At 42.2% G+C, this 16,346-nt stretch overlaps 2 protein-coding genes across 2 annotated transcripts; both read right to left on the minus strand.

Annotated features, from left to right (window-relative positions):
- Positions 1-514: 514 nt before the first annotated feature.
- Positions 515-1,438, minus strand: LOC142859445 (olfactory receptor 1f45-like). Its single transcript, XM_075989616.1, has one exon. It carries the CDS (start codon positions 1,436-1,438, stop codon positions 515-517), a length of 924 nt encoding a protein of 307 aa, XP_075845731.1.
- A 10,520-nt stretch (positions 1,439-11,958) lies between these two features.
- On the minus strand, positions 11,959-12,882 carry LOC142859446 (olfactory receptor 1f45-like). The gene has a single exon (XM_075989617.1). The coding sequence runs from the start codon at positions 12,880-12,882 to the stop codon at positions 11,959-11,961; it is 924 nt and encodes a 307-aa protein (XP_075845732.1).
- Positions 12,883-16,346: the final 3,464 nt, after the last annotated feature.

Consider the following 16,346-nt stretch of genomic DNA (forward strand, 5'->3'; position numbering starts at 1 on the left):
TGAGGTGTACAATATAGTAGAGGGACCCCAACATGAGACAAGGGGGAAGCACCAATATCTGAGTTACCAGAGGCTCTGAGAGTGGAGTACTCTATAACCAACAACCTCTAGCTTCCCAGAAAGGTAAGTTAAACTTCCTGTGAGTCACTTGCCAAGCTAGCCACAGCTTTCTTAAAGAGCACAGAGGCAGGGGATTTCATCTCTTAAAATTTACTGATCACTGTGACAGTCAGGATCTTAGGACATATTAAAATAATACAAGTTCAGAATGTTCCCAAATGTTCTCAGTTTTTCTTATCTGTGAAATGGACATCTTCCCTTTGAAGAGATAAATTTCAGACTGTGTGACAGACAGCATTAGTCAGCATCCGAATCAAAATCTTGACGACAAACATCTGTCACATATACTAAGGGCTATCATGCTGAGCACTGAACCTGTCTGGATCTCTGTTTACAAAAAAATGAAGAAATGCATGTCATCTGGGAGTCCTCTCAGCTCTAGAAATTTAAAATTCTAGGACCTGAGAATTATCTTCCTTAGAGCTGCTTTGATGTCACGATTCCTCAGGCTATAGATGAAGGGGTTGGTCAAAGGGGTCACCACTGTGAAGATGACAGAGGCCATTGCATCCTGTAGTGAGTAGGAGGAAGAAGGGTGCAAATAAATTCCTAGGATCGCCCCGTAGAAAAGACAGACCACAGTGAGGTGAGAACCACAAGTGGACATGGCTTTTCTTATCCCCTGGACCGAAGGCATCTTCAAGACCTTAGAGCAGATGTAAGCATAGGAAACAACAATGCATACAAATGGTGTCATAAATATCATTCCACCTTCAGTGAAGATTGTGACATTATTGATAAATGTATCAGAACAAGAGAGTTTCAGGACAAGGTAGGGGTCGCAGAAGAAGTGGGGCACTGCATTGTGGGAACAGAAGGTGAGTCGAACCATGAGGTGAGTGTGCAAGAGAGCATTCAGGTTTGCGATGACCCATGATATGGTCACCAGGAGGACACAGAGTCTGGGCCTCATCATCAGGGTGTAGTGGAGTGGGTGACAAATGGCCACATAGCGGTCATAGGCCATCACACTCAGGAGAAAACTGTCCAAGGTGACGAATGTGATCAAGAAGTAGATCTGTACCATACACTCTGTGTAAGAGATGGACTTGCTTCCCACCATGTGGTTCACCAGAGCCTTGGGGATGGTGACTGAGGAAAAGCAGATGTCGACACTGGAGAGGTTGGCCAAGAAGAAGTACATGGGTGTGTGGAGATGAGGGTCACAGCTGACGGCCAGGATGATGAGGAGGTTCCCGGAGATGGTTACCATGTACATCCCCAAGAACATCCCAAAGACAAGGTCTTCTTGTTCTGACTCTTCAGAGAGTCCCAGGAGGAGGAATTCTGTGACTGTCGTCTGATTGTTACCATCCATGTCTCTGGAGAAGAAATTGAGATTCATATAGAAAAATTATTCACCAACACTTGAAGAAAAGATGTAGTTTGGAAAATTTTACTCATTAGTTGAGAATTAAATGTTAGTAAATTCCCTTACAATGTGTTTTTATAGCAAAGAGTGGTCCATTTTGAAAGGACATAATTCTAATGTGTTTATTAATTCTGTTGTTTGCTTAGTGCCATACATCTGTACATTTTACACAATAGTTAACTCAGTCTAGGAATTGGCTACTACATTTAACTGTACAAATGAAAAAATTGAGGAGAGGACAGCTAGTTCTTTAGGAAAAAAGGTTGATCAAACAGTGAAAATTCAAAACAAGCTAATAGTCTTGTTCTCTCTGTTACACATATACACACAAGGACATGCATACTCACACTAGCACGAACACAAGCACACTTAGGTACGTGAACACACATATCATGCACAACACACTCACACATACACAAGCACACACACGGATATCTTGTAGCACAGTCACGCACACAATTTTTGTTACATTAACTATTCTCTAACCAGGAAGTTCAGGACTTATATTATCCTCCTGCCTTAACATCCAGCCGGCTGGAACTATAGTCAGATACCCAGTTCCCAGCAATTTTTATGCTATATTAGCTACCATTTATTGAATTTTAATCAAATGAAAAGTCCCTACTCGTTGTCATGTATTATAAACCCGGTAGTTCTGTTGTGGCTTTTCTGTTTCATCACAACTGGAAAGACTAACATGATTTGACAGACCTGTTTGGCAGTTGGGCCTTTGCAATCTATTTGCTACTAGGATGTTTTCACTTCAGCTCACTCCTGAGACATTGCCCAGACCCTTGTGTGCAATGTTCCCCCCTCTCTGCACTGAGAAGAGGGGGGCATACAGATTCTAAGTGCATTGTTTTTCTGTTGGAGATAAAATGTTTTACAGGTGGATAAAATGCAGATTCATGTGCATCTCAAAGACAATCCCCAGGCTAGGACCTCTCCATGGTCAGGAGGTCAGGAAAACATTTGGATGCAATGCCCATGGAAGGGTGCAAGGCAATTACAGCTGAGAAGGGAGAAGAGTCATCCTGGGGTGGTCAGAGGCCTGGCTGGGGAAGGGGAGGAGAGGAGACAGGTGTCAGGAGAAATGGCCTGGCTGTGGGACAGAACATGACATGGAAATTGATGACATTGGTTACAGGATGCTCGTGTGGTCCAGACAGCGAGCTGACTGCTGCTGTGAGAGTGGAGCTAAGCACAGCACTGGGATGGGAATCAGAGGTCACTTCCGGAGCGTTGCCATGGATGTAGACCAGCATGACAACAGCAACAACAAAGAGCTAGAATGAGGGCTGGGGAGATGACTCAGTGGGTAGAGCACATGCCATGTAAGTGTGAAGACCTGAGTTCAAATCCGCAGTACCCACCTAAAATTCCACACCATAGCACATATCTTCTTTCTTAGTGCTTTTATGGTGAAGTGCTAAGCTGAAATTTGAATGAGTGTTGTGGCACATGTACATCTACACTCATAAACATACATGCACACACAAGAACAGTAACACATGCACAGTATATAAAATTTAAAAAGCTGGAATATGCTTCCTGTGAGTCACAGAGTCAGGGGACTCTTGTAGAACCAGAGAGATAAGAAACAGAATGATCATAGATCATAAGGATGAATGAAAGGGTCCTTTGACTATAGTTGCTTGTGTTCTAGAAGCCACATAGTTTCCTATCAAAGAAATGGAAAAAAGGAGCTCAATAGGATGTAAAGGCAACTTGTTTCAGTGGGGCGAGATCATACCTAAGGTTCAATCCTGTTATTCTGTGGTGTCTTACACTGTGCATCGAGAGATGGTGGACATTCGGAACGGTCAGTTGCCAAGAAGAATACTAACCTTTTATGGTTTAAGTTCTAGGTGTACATGTTCCACAGGACCTCAGGGCATCATGGTAGGTCATGCATGGATGCCCCTCTCTTTGATTGGCTCTTCAACTCCAGCTTTTGGATTTCAGTTCCACTTGCACTAAAACTTCCTTATGGAGACAGAATTCTACTGTAATTCAATGTAAAAAGCAAGAACGTAACTGTGTGTCTCTTGTACTGGGTTGATGTCTGTGAGTTGGAGAACTGTCAGGTGTGTCTGAGATCCAGATGTGCAGGTATGTCTGCAACTCTGGGTGTTTGAGCCCCTCAACCTTAAAGGCTGCTTTGTCTCTGGACTCAGGTGAAGGGAACACTTAACTGCCCGGTTTCAGTAGCATCCAGGCAGTCACGTTAGAAACATCTTATAATACAACACACACCCAGAGGATGGACACGGAACAAATATGAGGACCAGGAAAAAAATAATGACACTCTGTCTCTGTTTCTCTGTCTCTCCCTGTCTCTGTCTCTCTTTGTGTTTGTGTGTGTGTCTCTGTGTCTCTGTTGCCTTTTGTGTGTGTGTGGCTTTGTGTTTCTGTCTCTCTCCCTCTGGGTGTCTCTCCGTGTGTCTCTCTCCCTCTTCTGAGCATGCTTTTCATTAGTCTGAAAACTGCTCCTAACCCACTAACCTTGGTTCTGTTCCTCTACTTCCTCTACCCAATAGCAGCTTTCTCTGTGTTCCTAGTGCAGAGACCCTCATGTAGGAAGAAGGTATGGACATGGAGGAGTGAGATGCTTTTCCTCCTTTGAACTTGGTCAGATGCAGAGGGACTGAATAAAATTCTCTGCATGCCATCCCATGGGCCTAAGGCCATGGGAGTCTGTCTGCTGTGGGGATTTCCTCTACTGCTTTCTTACCCTCCTTACCTGGGTGCTCTTGGCTGCTCTCAGATGACCTCAGGAAAGTTCTCTGTCTGCTGGTGCCATGGTTGAGGTTGGGTTTTGAGAAATCCACACTTGAAGGTGAGAAAGGAAGGGCCTTTTCTCTACAAGAGAACATTTAGAATGAGGCGTGTGGCTCTCTCTGGTCAAGCTTGGATTGTTGGAAGTGAATAAATTGATGCTCCATCCCTGGAGGTGGTGCTGCCATGAAGATGGTGCCAAGTGTGTGCTCCCCTAGGGTGGATTTCTCAGAAGTTCTAATTAGAGACACAGATGAAGTGTTCAGAGTCTGCATTCTATCTGGGCAACGAAAACTAGGATCCTTAGAAAGTCAGTTCTTGTACAAGTGCTCATTGCTAGAGCTCTATCCTTGGTTAATGATTTATATTTATTCATATTTGATAAGATGGTACTTACAAACATATATTATATGCTATCAAATATATAAATATGTGTCATATAGCTATACAACATAAAATTTGGTCAAATTACAGTAGAAGTTTAGATCACCATGAATTTCATGCCAAACCTAGCGAATACACTAAAAATCAAGTCACAAACCAATTAATGATACCATTTTTGGTATGGCCTAATAACAAAATTGGATCCCTCAATCAAGAATGAATCAATTGCCAACTCCAATTGCAATGGTTTCTATAGCAATCATATGAATGATGCATAAAAGCTCTTGACAACATTGTAAAGATATTAATCAGTGTAAAAATTCCCAATAAATCCCAAGTCAAAGAGCTCCTTGACTTGATGAAAGATATTTACAAAAAGACTTCATTACAACTGGAAAAATGCCCAATGTTACCTTTATCAACTGAACTTTCTCTAAGTGACTTTGTTGTTCTACTCATTCCCCTGTTCATGGAACTGCTGCTACACTAAGCTCATCCATTTTTAAAAAATTTTTGGGTAGTCAATTTGGTAAATTTGATTGTTTCTCTTTCTTTTCTACTGTTTGGCAGGGTTTCACCATATACCCCCATGAATACCTAGAGAAAACATCCTATTGACTCAGGCTTCCAAAAGCTTTAATTAAAGATCTCACTCTGTACAGGGGGGAGCAGTAAGGAAGGGCAAACATCACCCCTCTGTGGTGTGGCTAAGGAGAAGGAAGGTTTCTACTGATCTGACAGAGAAGAAAGAGGCAGAGGATCTGAAAGAGTTCAGAGCAGACAGAGAAAGGAGACGAATGGACCTGGCCAGGGCTATCTGTGAAAGAAGAGAGAATGACCAGGCAAAGACCAAGGAGCAGAGAGAGGAGACCAGAGCAGCAAGAGTGAGGATGTGAGGAGAGCTGAGTTGTAAGGAGGATGAGCAGCTGGGGGAGGGGAGTCTCAGCTGGAGGGAGTTTAGGGTAGAGGAGAAGGTGAGAGGGTAGGATGCCAGCAAGGACTTGTGTGACAGGTCCCTGTGATACTGAGGGAGCCTGGAAGCCAGCACATGCTTTGGTATGCTGATAGGCACCACAGGTAGCCATATGTCTCCTCAGCTAGAGATAAGGCAAATTATCCCTTTCAGCCCATGGGAACTGGCTTCACAAATTCCTGAGGAATGCTGGTTTTTATCTAACTGCTAGAAATACTATAGTCCAGCTTGAGCTCATATCCAGATATGGACAAGCTTTGGGGTGAGGAAATTGTCATTTCCTTTGAACCTGACTAACTTCATATATTATGCCATTATAAAGTGAACTTTAAAAAATATTGACTTCCAATTTCATTATTGGCATATAGAAAAGCAATTATGTTTTGAGTGTTGATATTACACGCTATGATCTTTAAAACCTGAGATCTGACCATATTTTTCCTGGTGCGTTTTAAGTGTTTGTTTGCTTGCGTTGGTTTTGTTTTTGGTCTGTCCCTTTGCATTTTCAAATTAAGGCAAATGTCCTTAGTGGTCTTACTTTCCATTTCAGTCTCTGCATCATTTTCTTCCTGCACCATTAGATAAGACACCAGCAAAAAGCTGAACTTGGGTTATCAGAACAAACCTTTAACCTTGTCCAAGGCTTAGGGGAGAGAAGGTTTAATCTTTCACCTTAAATACCTTTACTGCAAGGTTTTGCATTCGAATGATTGTTGACTGATTGATTAATTGATTGATTGATCTGACTGATTGGTTGGTTAGTTGTAAAAAAAAAAGCCCTTTCTCTGATGGAGACTCCTCCCTTTGACTTCCTTAAGTGCCTGGCTGCAAACACTGGAACAGGAGGGAAAGCTGATAGTCCTCTCATGTTCTGATAAGACATTGTCACTCTTGGTTCCAGGGAGGCTACCATCCCTGCCCTTCTCTCAGGGGTCCTCTAGAGAAATCAAAACATACACCTGTAGTTGGGTTTTTTTTGTTTTGTTTTGCTCATTCTTTGGGGGCCTACCACCCAGCTCCCAAATAAATGGCTGGAGTCTTATTGTTATTTATGAATTTCTGGCCTTAGCTTGTCTTGTTTCTAGCCAGCTTTTCTAATTTAAATTATCCCATTTCTCTTTAACTATATCTTGCCTTTGGGCTTTTTTCCTTTCTTTATTCTATATATCATTCTTTCCTTCCTACTTCTTGACTGGCTCTGTGGCTGAGTGGCTGGCCCCTGGCTTGCTCTTTTCCTTTTCTTGTACCTTGCTCTCCTCCAGAGCCTAGATCTCTCCAATTTATTCTCTCTGTCTGGCCACCCTATCTATTTCTCTCTCCTGCCTGGTTATTGGCTCTTTGGCTCTTTAATAAACCAATCAGGTGTATTAGATGGACAAATCAACACAGCTTCACAGAGTTAAACAAATGCAGCTTAAAAGAATACAACACATCTTTGCAGCATTAAACAATTATTCCAGTTTAATCTGTAACACATCTTTAATGTTCCTGGCTCAAAGGGTAATAAAGGAATATAAAGAAAATAAGCAACAAATATGGAAAATACACAGAGAGTCTGGAGTATGCATATTATTGTGTTTTCTTTGAATTTTTTGACTGTTAATCAGCTAACTAACCAAAGACATGTGATTCTGGGGACTGTCAAGTTAAAAAGCATATATGTGATGTGGGAGTGTCATTTATCAATCTGTTGATTTCATTGGTTAAGCAATAAAGAAACTGCTTGGCCCTCATAGGTTAAAACATAGGTGGGAGGAGTAAACAGAACAGAATGCTGGGAAGAAGAGGAAGGGAGCTCAGACTCGACAGCTCTCCTCTCGGGAGCAGACGCCTCAGAGAGAGACGCCATGCTCCCTTCTCCTGGGCTGACGCGGGGATAGCTCTGCTCTCTGAGGCACACATGATGAAGCTCCGACCCAGGATGGACGTAGGCTAGAATCTCCCTGGTAAGCCACCTCGTGGGCTACACAGATAATTAGAAATGGGCTAGTCCAGGTGCGAGAATTAGCCTAGAAGAGGCTAGATAAAAATGGGCCAGACAGTGTTTAAATGAATACAATTTGTGTGTTGTTATTTCGGGCATAAGCTAGCCAGGTGGCCAAGGCGAGGTCCCCAGTTAGTTCCTGGGGCAGCTGAAGATAGGGAACCTGAAATGATCCTATCCTATAGCCATACTGATGAATATTTTGCATATCACCATAGAACCTTCATCTGGCGATGGATGGAGATAGAGACAGAGACCCACACTGGAGCACTGGACTGAGCTCCCAAAGTCCCAATGAGGAACAGAAGGAGGGAGAAGATGAGCAAGGAAGTCAGGACCAAGAGGGGTGCACCCACCCACGGAGACAGTGGAGCTGATCTATTGGGAGCTCACCAAGGCCAGCTGGACTGTGACTGAAAAAGCAGGGGATAAAACCGGACTCTGAATATGGCGGACAATGAGGGCTGCTGAGAAGCCAAAAACAATGGCACTGGGTTTTGATCCTACTTCATGTTCTGGCTTCGTGGGAGCCTAGCCAGTTTGGATGTTCACCTTCCTAGACCAGGATGGAGGGGGGAGGACTTTGGACTTTCCACAGGACAGGGAACCCTGACTGCTCTTCAGACTTGAGAGGGAGGGGGAGAGGAAAAGGAGTGGGGGGAGAGGGAGAGGAGTGGGGGAGGAGTGGGGGGCTGGGAGGAGGCGGAAATTGTTTTTTTTCTCAATAAAAAAAAAGCAAAACTTCTTCTCCAAAGTAACATACCTTTTGACGTAAATTTTGAAGTCAAGGCATTTTTACAATACATATGTTGGATTAATCCAGCAGCATTTATAATCAAATGTCTTTTAGCAGCTGTTGCTCCTTCCTCAGCAGCCATACAAGTCAAAGACAACACAATAATATACAGTATCCAGACTCTCTGTATAATTTCCATCTTTATGTGACTTTATTTTAAACTCTATTTCTTTTATTTTTATTTTTAACTTTTATTGTTTTGAGACTAGGTTTCTCTGTGTGCCTTTGGCTGCCCTGGCACTCACTCTGTAGACCAGGTTGTCTTTAAACTCACAGAGCTCTGCCTCTCTAGGCCTCCCAGGCGTTGGGATTAATGGTGTGTACCACCACACCCAACTACTCTCTTTCTTTCTTTTTTATTTTAAGGACTTTTTCCTTTTTCCTTTCTCTCCCAGGCTTACATATATTTTTAAATGCACTGTAAACTGTTTAGAGGTTTCTTTTGTCTGAATCTTTACTGTATATCTCTCTTTTTCTGACCATGTGAATCTTAAATTTACTAAGTGATATGGCTAGGATTAAAGCTATGGCTTTTAATGGCTGCACCCACCCCATTTCTTAGCTTTCTGAGAGTCTAGTCTCATGCCAGAGATACAAGCCAGAGCCATGTTTATTGTTACAATGGAGTTTCAAAGTTCCTTCCACCACCAAAAAGCATGCTGTCAGCTATTTATCAACACCATTCCAGTGCTTTGTGGCCAAGCCTCTTAAAAGTGCTGCAAAGTTTTTGCAGCTAAAGCTGAGTCAGGAAGCCTCTCTTAAATGAGACACGCTTGTCTCTAGCAAACAGAGCCAACCTGAGAAAATGCTATCAAAAAACCATGCTTAACTCTGTTCTTTTGGTGTCTAGAATTCCTTCTCAAACTCTCTCATGTTTTATGTGGATGCAGTTGCCACGTTGGTGCCATTTGTTGACAGAAGCTTCTTTCCCATCCAGTCTCACAGCTGTTTAGTCCCAGAGAAACACACAGAGGTCTACATTATTCATAAATTGGTTGGCCTATTAGCTCAGGCTTCTTATTAACTCTTTCTAACATCTTAAATTAGCCCATATATCTTGAATGTGTTAGCCATGTGGCTTGGTTCCTTTTATCAGTGAGGCATTCTCATGTTGCTTCCTCTACTCAATGACTACAGGCTGACTATTTCCTCTTCCCAGAATTCTCCTGTTTTGGTTGCTCCACCTCTAATGCCTGCATGGTCTCCCCAACGATACTTCCTCCTGGCTACTGGCCAATCAGTGTTTTATTAAAATACAGTGATAGGGTAAAAACCATTGTCCCACAGCATATATGTATATTCTACTCTTGTTTAAGGTATTATGTTTATGCAGCCCATTGAAAATACAATACATAATTAAAAACACAGATTAATATTCATCTATAACAGTCAAACTTATAGTCCTATTAGTTAGGTTTTCTAGATATGCAAAGATATATTTCAGATAGAGAGGTAATCTTCAAACACTTCAAAGACCTATGGAATATAGCATTTAATATGTCTTAAAAACTTAAAGTTCTCTTGACATTGAGGCACATCTGCTTTTGGCAGCACCAATTACTTCAGAGAGGATGATGGGCATCAAAAAAAATTCATTATAAGCCGAGTGGTGGTGGCGCATGCCTTTAATCCCAGCACTCGGGAGGCAGAGGCAGGCAGAGCTCTGTGAGTTCGAGGCCAGACTGGACTACAAGAGCTAGTTCCAGGACAGGAACCAAAAAAAAGCTACGGAAAAACCCTGTCTCGAAAATAAAAAAAAAATTTCATTATGGATTCTGCTTTCAATGTGGCAACACTAGTCATTTTGGCAAGAAACTGCTTTTGCCTGAACTTTTTGACAATATGCTATATAAACTGGACATGCAGGACCCACAGGAAAATGACCATTATACTTTGCTAAAACAAGGCAGGTTTCTACTTGACACAAGGTACTGCCTTACATTCTGCGGAACACAGAGGAAAGTAACTGATGAACTTTGCCAAAGTAGACCAGAGAGTCCTGCAAATTTCCTGCTTCACTGAAGAGTCTGCAAGATACTCTGGGCCTGTAGGCTGAAGATGGACCCCAACATTACAGAAGAACTTTGGGTGACTGTCCAGACAATCATATGTCTCTGTTGTTTTCAGACTTTTGGAAGCTACTTGCAATGGACATTCTATTTACTCTGGTAATATTATATCCTTTTAGCATCTTTGATGGAGTTGAAGACTAGATACTATAATTATAGTTTTCCTTACTTATGATAAAAGATATATTAGACATTAAACTTTGGACTCATAGGATAGATGATAGAGTATTTTCTTTCATTTGGTCAAATACAAATGGATTAAATATTGTAGCTGTAAATCTTGCTTCATAATTGTTTGGTTTTATGTAATATTACTATATAAAAGGTAGAAACTACTTTTTTGATTAGACAAAAAGGGGTAAAACTATGGGATCTCTTTCTGTATGCTGTGAATATGTGCTGCTGTCATTGGTTGACAAATAGCGCTGCTTTGGTCTATGGCAGGAGAGAATTAGGTGGGAAATCCAAGTAGAGACACAAGGGAGGAAGGGCAGAGTCTGGGATATGCCAGCTGGTCACTGAGGAAGAAAAATGTGTAGAAAATGAGGTAACTTGCTACAAATCACATGGCAAAGCATAGATTAAAAAACATGTGTTAATTTAAATGTAAGGTGTAGTTATTAATAAGCCTGAACAATTTGCCAAGCATTTAAAATTAAAATAAGCCTCTGAGTGATTATTTGGGAGCAGCTGAGGTACTAGGCAGGACACAGAGAAACCTCCATTTACATGGACCTAAGAAGCAAGCTGATGTAGCAACTATAATATTTAACAAGGTAGATTTCAAGCTAAAATTAATCAACAGAGAGAAGGATATTGAATATTCATCATAGAAAAAAACTATCAAGATGAAGTCTCAACACCAAACATCTATGCCTCAAGTACAAAGTGACCCACATATGTAACAGAAACATTATAAAAGCTTAAATCACACAGCAAACCTCACACACTAATAGTAGGAAACTACAACACCTCACTCCCACCAATAAACAGGACCCACAGATAGAAAACTAACAGAGAAATAAGGGAACCAGGTGCAATAATTCAAATTAGCTTAGCCAACATTTACACATTTGACCCAAAGACAAAAGAATATAGTTTAAAATGGGCTTAAATTCAGGACCATTTTCTTCCACATCACATATCAGGTGCCTATCTGAGGGGTGTGCCCTCACCCGTCTTATATTTCACACTGGAGCCCTTGCCATCCCTGAGGGCACAGACGTCCTTGAAGCCAACCACATATCTCCTCACTGGAATAGCTGCACCTGAGCTTACAGTCCGGTCCACAGTAACCACTGCAGCATCTTCACTGCTCTGGAGTCCCTTCCTCAGCATCGGGATCAAAACCATAATTACAAACATCTATCACAAATGCCACGTGCCATCATGCTGAGCTCTGGACCTGTCTGGATCAGTGTTGACAAAAACGAAAAGATGTGTAATGTCTAGGAGTCCTCTCAGCTCTAGAAACTTCAAATTCTAGGACCTGAGAATTATCTTCCTTAGGGCTCCTTTGATGTCATGATTCCTCAGGCTATAGATGAAGGGATTTACCATAGGAGTCACCACTGTAAAGATGACAGAAGCCACTGCATCCCGTAGTGAGTAGGAGGATGAAGGATGCATATAAACTCCTAGGATTGCCCCATAAAAAAGGCAGACCACAGTGAGGTGGGAACCACAAGTGGACATGGTTTTTCTTATCCCCTGAGCAAAGGGCATCTTCAAAATCTTAGAGCAGATGTATGCATAGGAAACAACTATGCATACAAATGGTGTAAGAGATATCATTCCACCTTCAGTAAAGGCTGTGACATCATTGATAAAGGTATCAGAACAAGAGAGTTTCAGGACAAGGTAGGGGTCACAGTAGAAGTGGGGCACTGCATTGTGGGAACAGAAGGTGAGTCGAACCATGAGGAGAGTGTGCAAGAGAGCATGCAGGTTTGTGATGACCCAAGATAGGACCACCAGGAGGACACAGAGTCTGGGGCTCATCATCAGGGTGTAGTGGAGTGGGTGACAAATGGCCACATAGCGGTCATAGGCCATCACACTCAGGAGAAAACCGTCCATGTTACCAAATAAAAACAAAAAGTAGATCTGGGCCATACACTCCATGTAAGAGATGGACTTGCTTCCCACCATGTAATTCACCAGAGCCTTGGGGACGGTGACTGAGGAAAAGCAGATGTCGACACTGGAGAGGTTGGCCAAGAAGAAGTACATGGGTGTGTGGAGATGAGGGTCACAGCTGACAGCCAGGATGATGAGAAGGTTCCCGGAGATGGTGACCATGTACATCCCCAAGAACATCCCAAAGACAACGCCTTCTTGTTCTGACTCTTCAGAGAGTCCCAGGAGGAGGAATTCTGTGACTGTCGTCTGATTGTCACCATCCATGTCTCTGGAGAAGAGAGTGAGATGCGTATAGAGAAAACATTCACCAACTCTTGGGGAAAACATTGATGCCATTAGGAAAAGTTTACTCATTAGTGAGAAGTAACTGGTAATGAATTCCCTTACAAAGTATTTTTATAGGAAAAGAGAGCCCCATTTGAAAGGATTGAATTCTAGTGAGTATGATTTTTTTAATCTGTTCTTATTTGCTTAGTGCCATATATATATACAGTAGATAACTCAGTCTGGGAATTGGCTACTATATTTGACTGAACACATGAAGAAACTGAGGAGTGGGCAGCTAGATGCCTTACCAAAGATTGCTGATCAATATCAGTGAGAGTTCAAACAAGCTAATAGTCTTGTTGCATGTATTACACATATACACACATGAACAGGCATGCTCACACATACACACGCACAACCACACATGGGGCATCAACACACATAATACATAACAAACACGCACAGACACACACTAAAGGCTTGTAGCAGAGACACACACAATTTTCTGACATGTTCTTTTCTCTGATTATGATTTCTAGGGCTAAATAATCCTGCTACCTCAAATTCATCTGGCTAGGACTATAGGCAGGTACCAAGTCACCAGAAATTTTTATGTTATATTAGCTATCATTTACTAAATTTTAATCAAATGAAAAGTCACTACTAGGTGTCATATATTATATGCCCAGAGGTTGCATTGTGACTTTTCTATTTTCTCACAATTGGAAAGATCAATAGGCTTTGACAGACCTGCCTGTTGGTTGGCCCTTCACTTTCTGTCTGCTACTAAGAGGTTTTCACCACATCACACAGCTGTTTGTCTGCTCACCTGAGCCACTGGCCAAACTCCTGTGTGCAGTGTCCCCTCCTTTCTGCACTCAGAAGAGGGGGGCATACAGATTCTAAGTGCATTATTCTGCTACTAGAGGAATGAGGTTTTACAGGTGGATAAAATGCAGATTCATGTGCATCTCAGACAATCCCCAAGCTAAGACATCTCCATGGCATGGTCAGGAGGTCAGGAAAACATCTGGACTGCAATGCCCATGGAGGGATACAAGGCAATTACAGCTGAGAAGGGCGGAGAGTCACTCTGGGGTGATCAGAGGCCTGGCTGGGGAAGGAGAGGAGAGGAGACAGGTGTCAGGAGAAATGGCCTGGCTGCAGGGACAGAACATGACATGGAAATTGATGACGTTGGTTACAGTATGCTCCTGTGGTCCAGACAGCGAGCTGACTGCTGCTGTGAGAGTGGAGCTAAGCACAGTGCTGAGATGGGAATCCGAGGTCACTCCCGGAGCGTTGCCATGGATATAGACCAGTGTGACAATAACAGCAACAAAGATCTAGAATGAGGGCTGGGGAGATGGCTCAGTGGGTAAAGCACATGTCATGTAAGTGTGAAGACCTGAGTTCAAATCCCCAGAACCCACCTAAAACTCCACACCATAGAGCACGTCTGCCATCCCAGTGCTTTTATAGTGAAGTGAGAAACAGAACTCTGCATGAGCTCAGCTACACTCATAAACATACATGAATATACACATACACAATATATACAATTTAAAATGCTGGAATATGCTTCCAGTGGGACACAGGGACCGTGGATTGTAGAACCAGAGAGATAAGAAACAGGATGATCAATAGATCATGAGGACAAATGAAAGAGTCCTTTGACTGTAGATGTTAATGTTCCTGAAGGCAGATAGTTTCCTATCAAAGAAATAGAAAAAGGTGCAATGGGATGTAAAAGCAACTTGTTCCAGGGAGGCAAGACTACAGCCAAGGTTCAATTCTGAGACCGGTAAGACACAGTTATTCTGTGTTGTATTACACTGTGTATTAAGAGATGGTAGACATTGGAATGGTCGGATGCTGGAATAATACTAACATATCATGGGTAAAGCCCTGGGTGGACAGCGTCCACTGGACCCCAATGCATCATGTGAGGTCATTCATAGATGTCCTTTTCTTTGATTGGCTCTTTAACTCCAGCTTTTGGATTTCAATTCCACTTGCAGTTAAACTTCCTATGGAGATAGAATTCTACTGCCATGTCTAAGGAAAAATAAAGAACATAAAAGTGTTTGTGTCTGTTGTGTCTGTTTTACTGCTTTAATGTCTGTGAGTTGGAGGACTGTCAGGTGTGTCTGAGATCCAGTTGTACAGGTATGTCTGCAACTCTGGGGGTTTGAGCCCCTCAATCTTAAAGGCTGCTTTGTCTCTGGACTCAGGTGAAGGCAACACTTAACTTCCCAGTTTCAGTAGCATCCAGGCAGTCACACTAGAAACACCTTATAATACAACACACACCCAGAGGATGGACACAGAACAAATATGAGGACCAGGAAATAATAAGGACATTCTTTGTCTCGGTTTCTCTGTCTCTCTTTGTGTTTGTATGTGTGTCTCTGTTTCTCTGTCTCTCTTTGTGTTTGTATGTGTGTCTCTGTTTCTCTGTCTCCTTTAGTGTGTGTGGCTTTGTGTTTTTGTTTCTCTCCCTTTTGTGTATCTCTGTGAGTCTGTCTCTCTTCCCGCTTTTCTGAACAGACTTTTATTAACCTGAAAACCACTCCTAACCCACTAACCTTGGTTCTGTTCCTGTACTTCCTTTACCCAATAGCAACTTCCATTGTGTCCCTATAGCAGAGAACCTTATGTAGGAACAAGGTATGAACATGGAGGAGTGAGACACTTTTCCTCCTTTGAACTTGGTCAGATGCAGAGAGATTGAATGAAGTTCTTTCTCTATAAGTCATCCCATGGTCTCTAGTCCAATGGAGTCAGCCTACTGTGGGGGGTGGCCTCTGCTGCTTTCTCAGCCTCCTTACCTGGGTGCTCTTGGCTGTTATCAGATGTCTTCAGGAAAGTTCTATCTCTGCTGGTGCCATGGTTGAGACTGGGTTTTGAGAAATCCTCACTTGAAGCGGAGAAGGGGAGGGCCTTTTCCCCCAGAAGAGAACATCTAGAATGATGTGTGTGGCTCTCTCTGTCGAGCTTGGAGTGATAAATTGATGCTCCATCCCTGGAGGTGGTGCTGCTGTGAAGATGGTGCCAAGTGTGTGCTCCCCTAGGGTGGATTTCTCAGAGGTTCTAATTAGAGACACAGATGAGGTGTTCACAGTCTACATTCTCTTTGGGCACTGTAAATTAGGATCCTTAGAATGTCAGTTCTTGTATAAGTGCTCATTGCTAGAGCTCTATCCTTGGTTAATTATTCATATTTATTCCTATCTGATAAGATAGTGCTTACAAATATAAATTTTATGCTATCAAAAAATATAAGCATTATGTATCACATAATTATACAACATTAAAGATGATCAAATTACAGTAGAGGTTTAGATCACCATGAATTTCCTTCAAAAACCTAGAGAATACATACTAGAAATCAAATCACAAACCAATTAATGACATCATTATTGTTATAGCCTAATAACAAAATTGGATCCTTCAACCAA

The sequence above is a fragment of the Microtus pennsylvanicus genome, chromosome 11, assembly GCF_037038515.1.
Source record: "Microtus pennsylvanicus isolate mMicPen1 chromosome 11, mMicPen1.hap1, whole genome shotgun sequence".
NCBI classification, from domain to species: Eukaryota; Metazoa; Chordata; class Mammalia; order Rodentia; family Cricetidae; genus Microtus; species Microtus pennsylvanicus.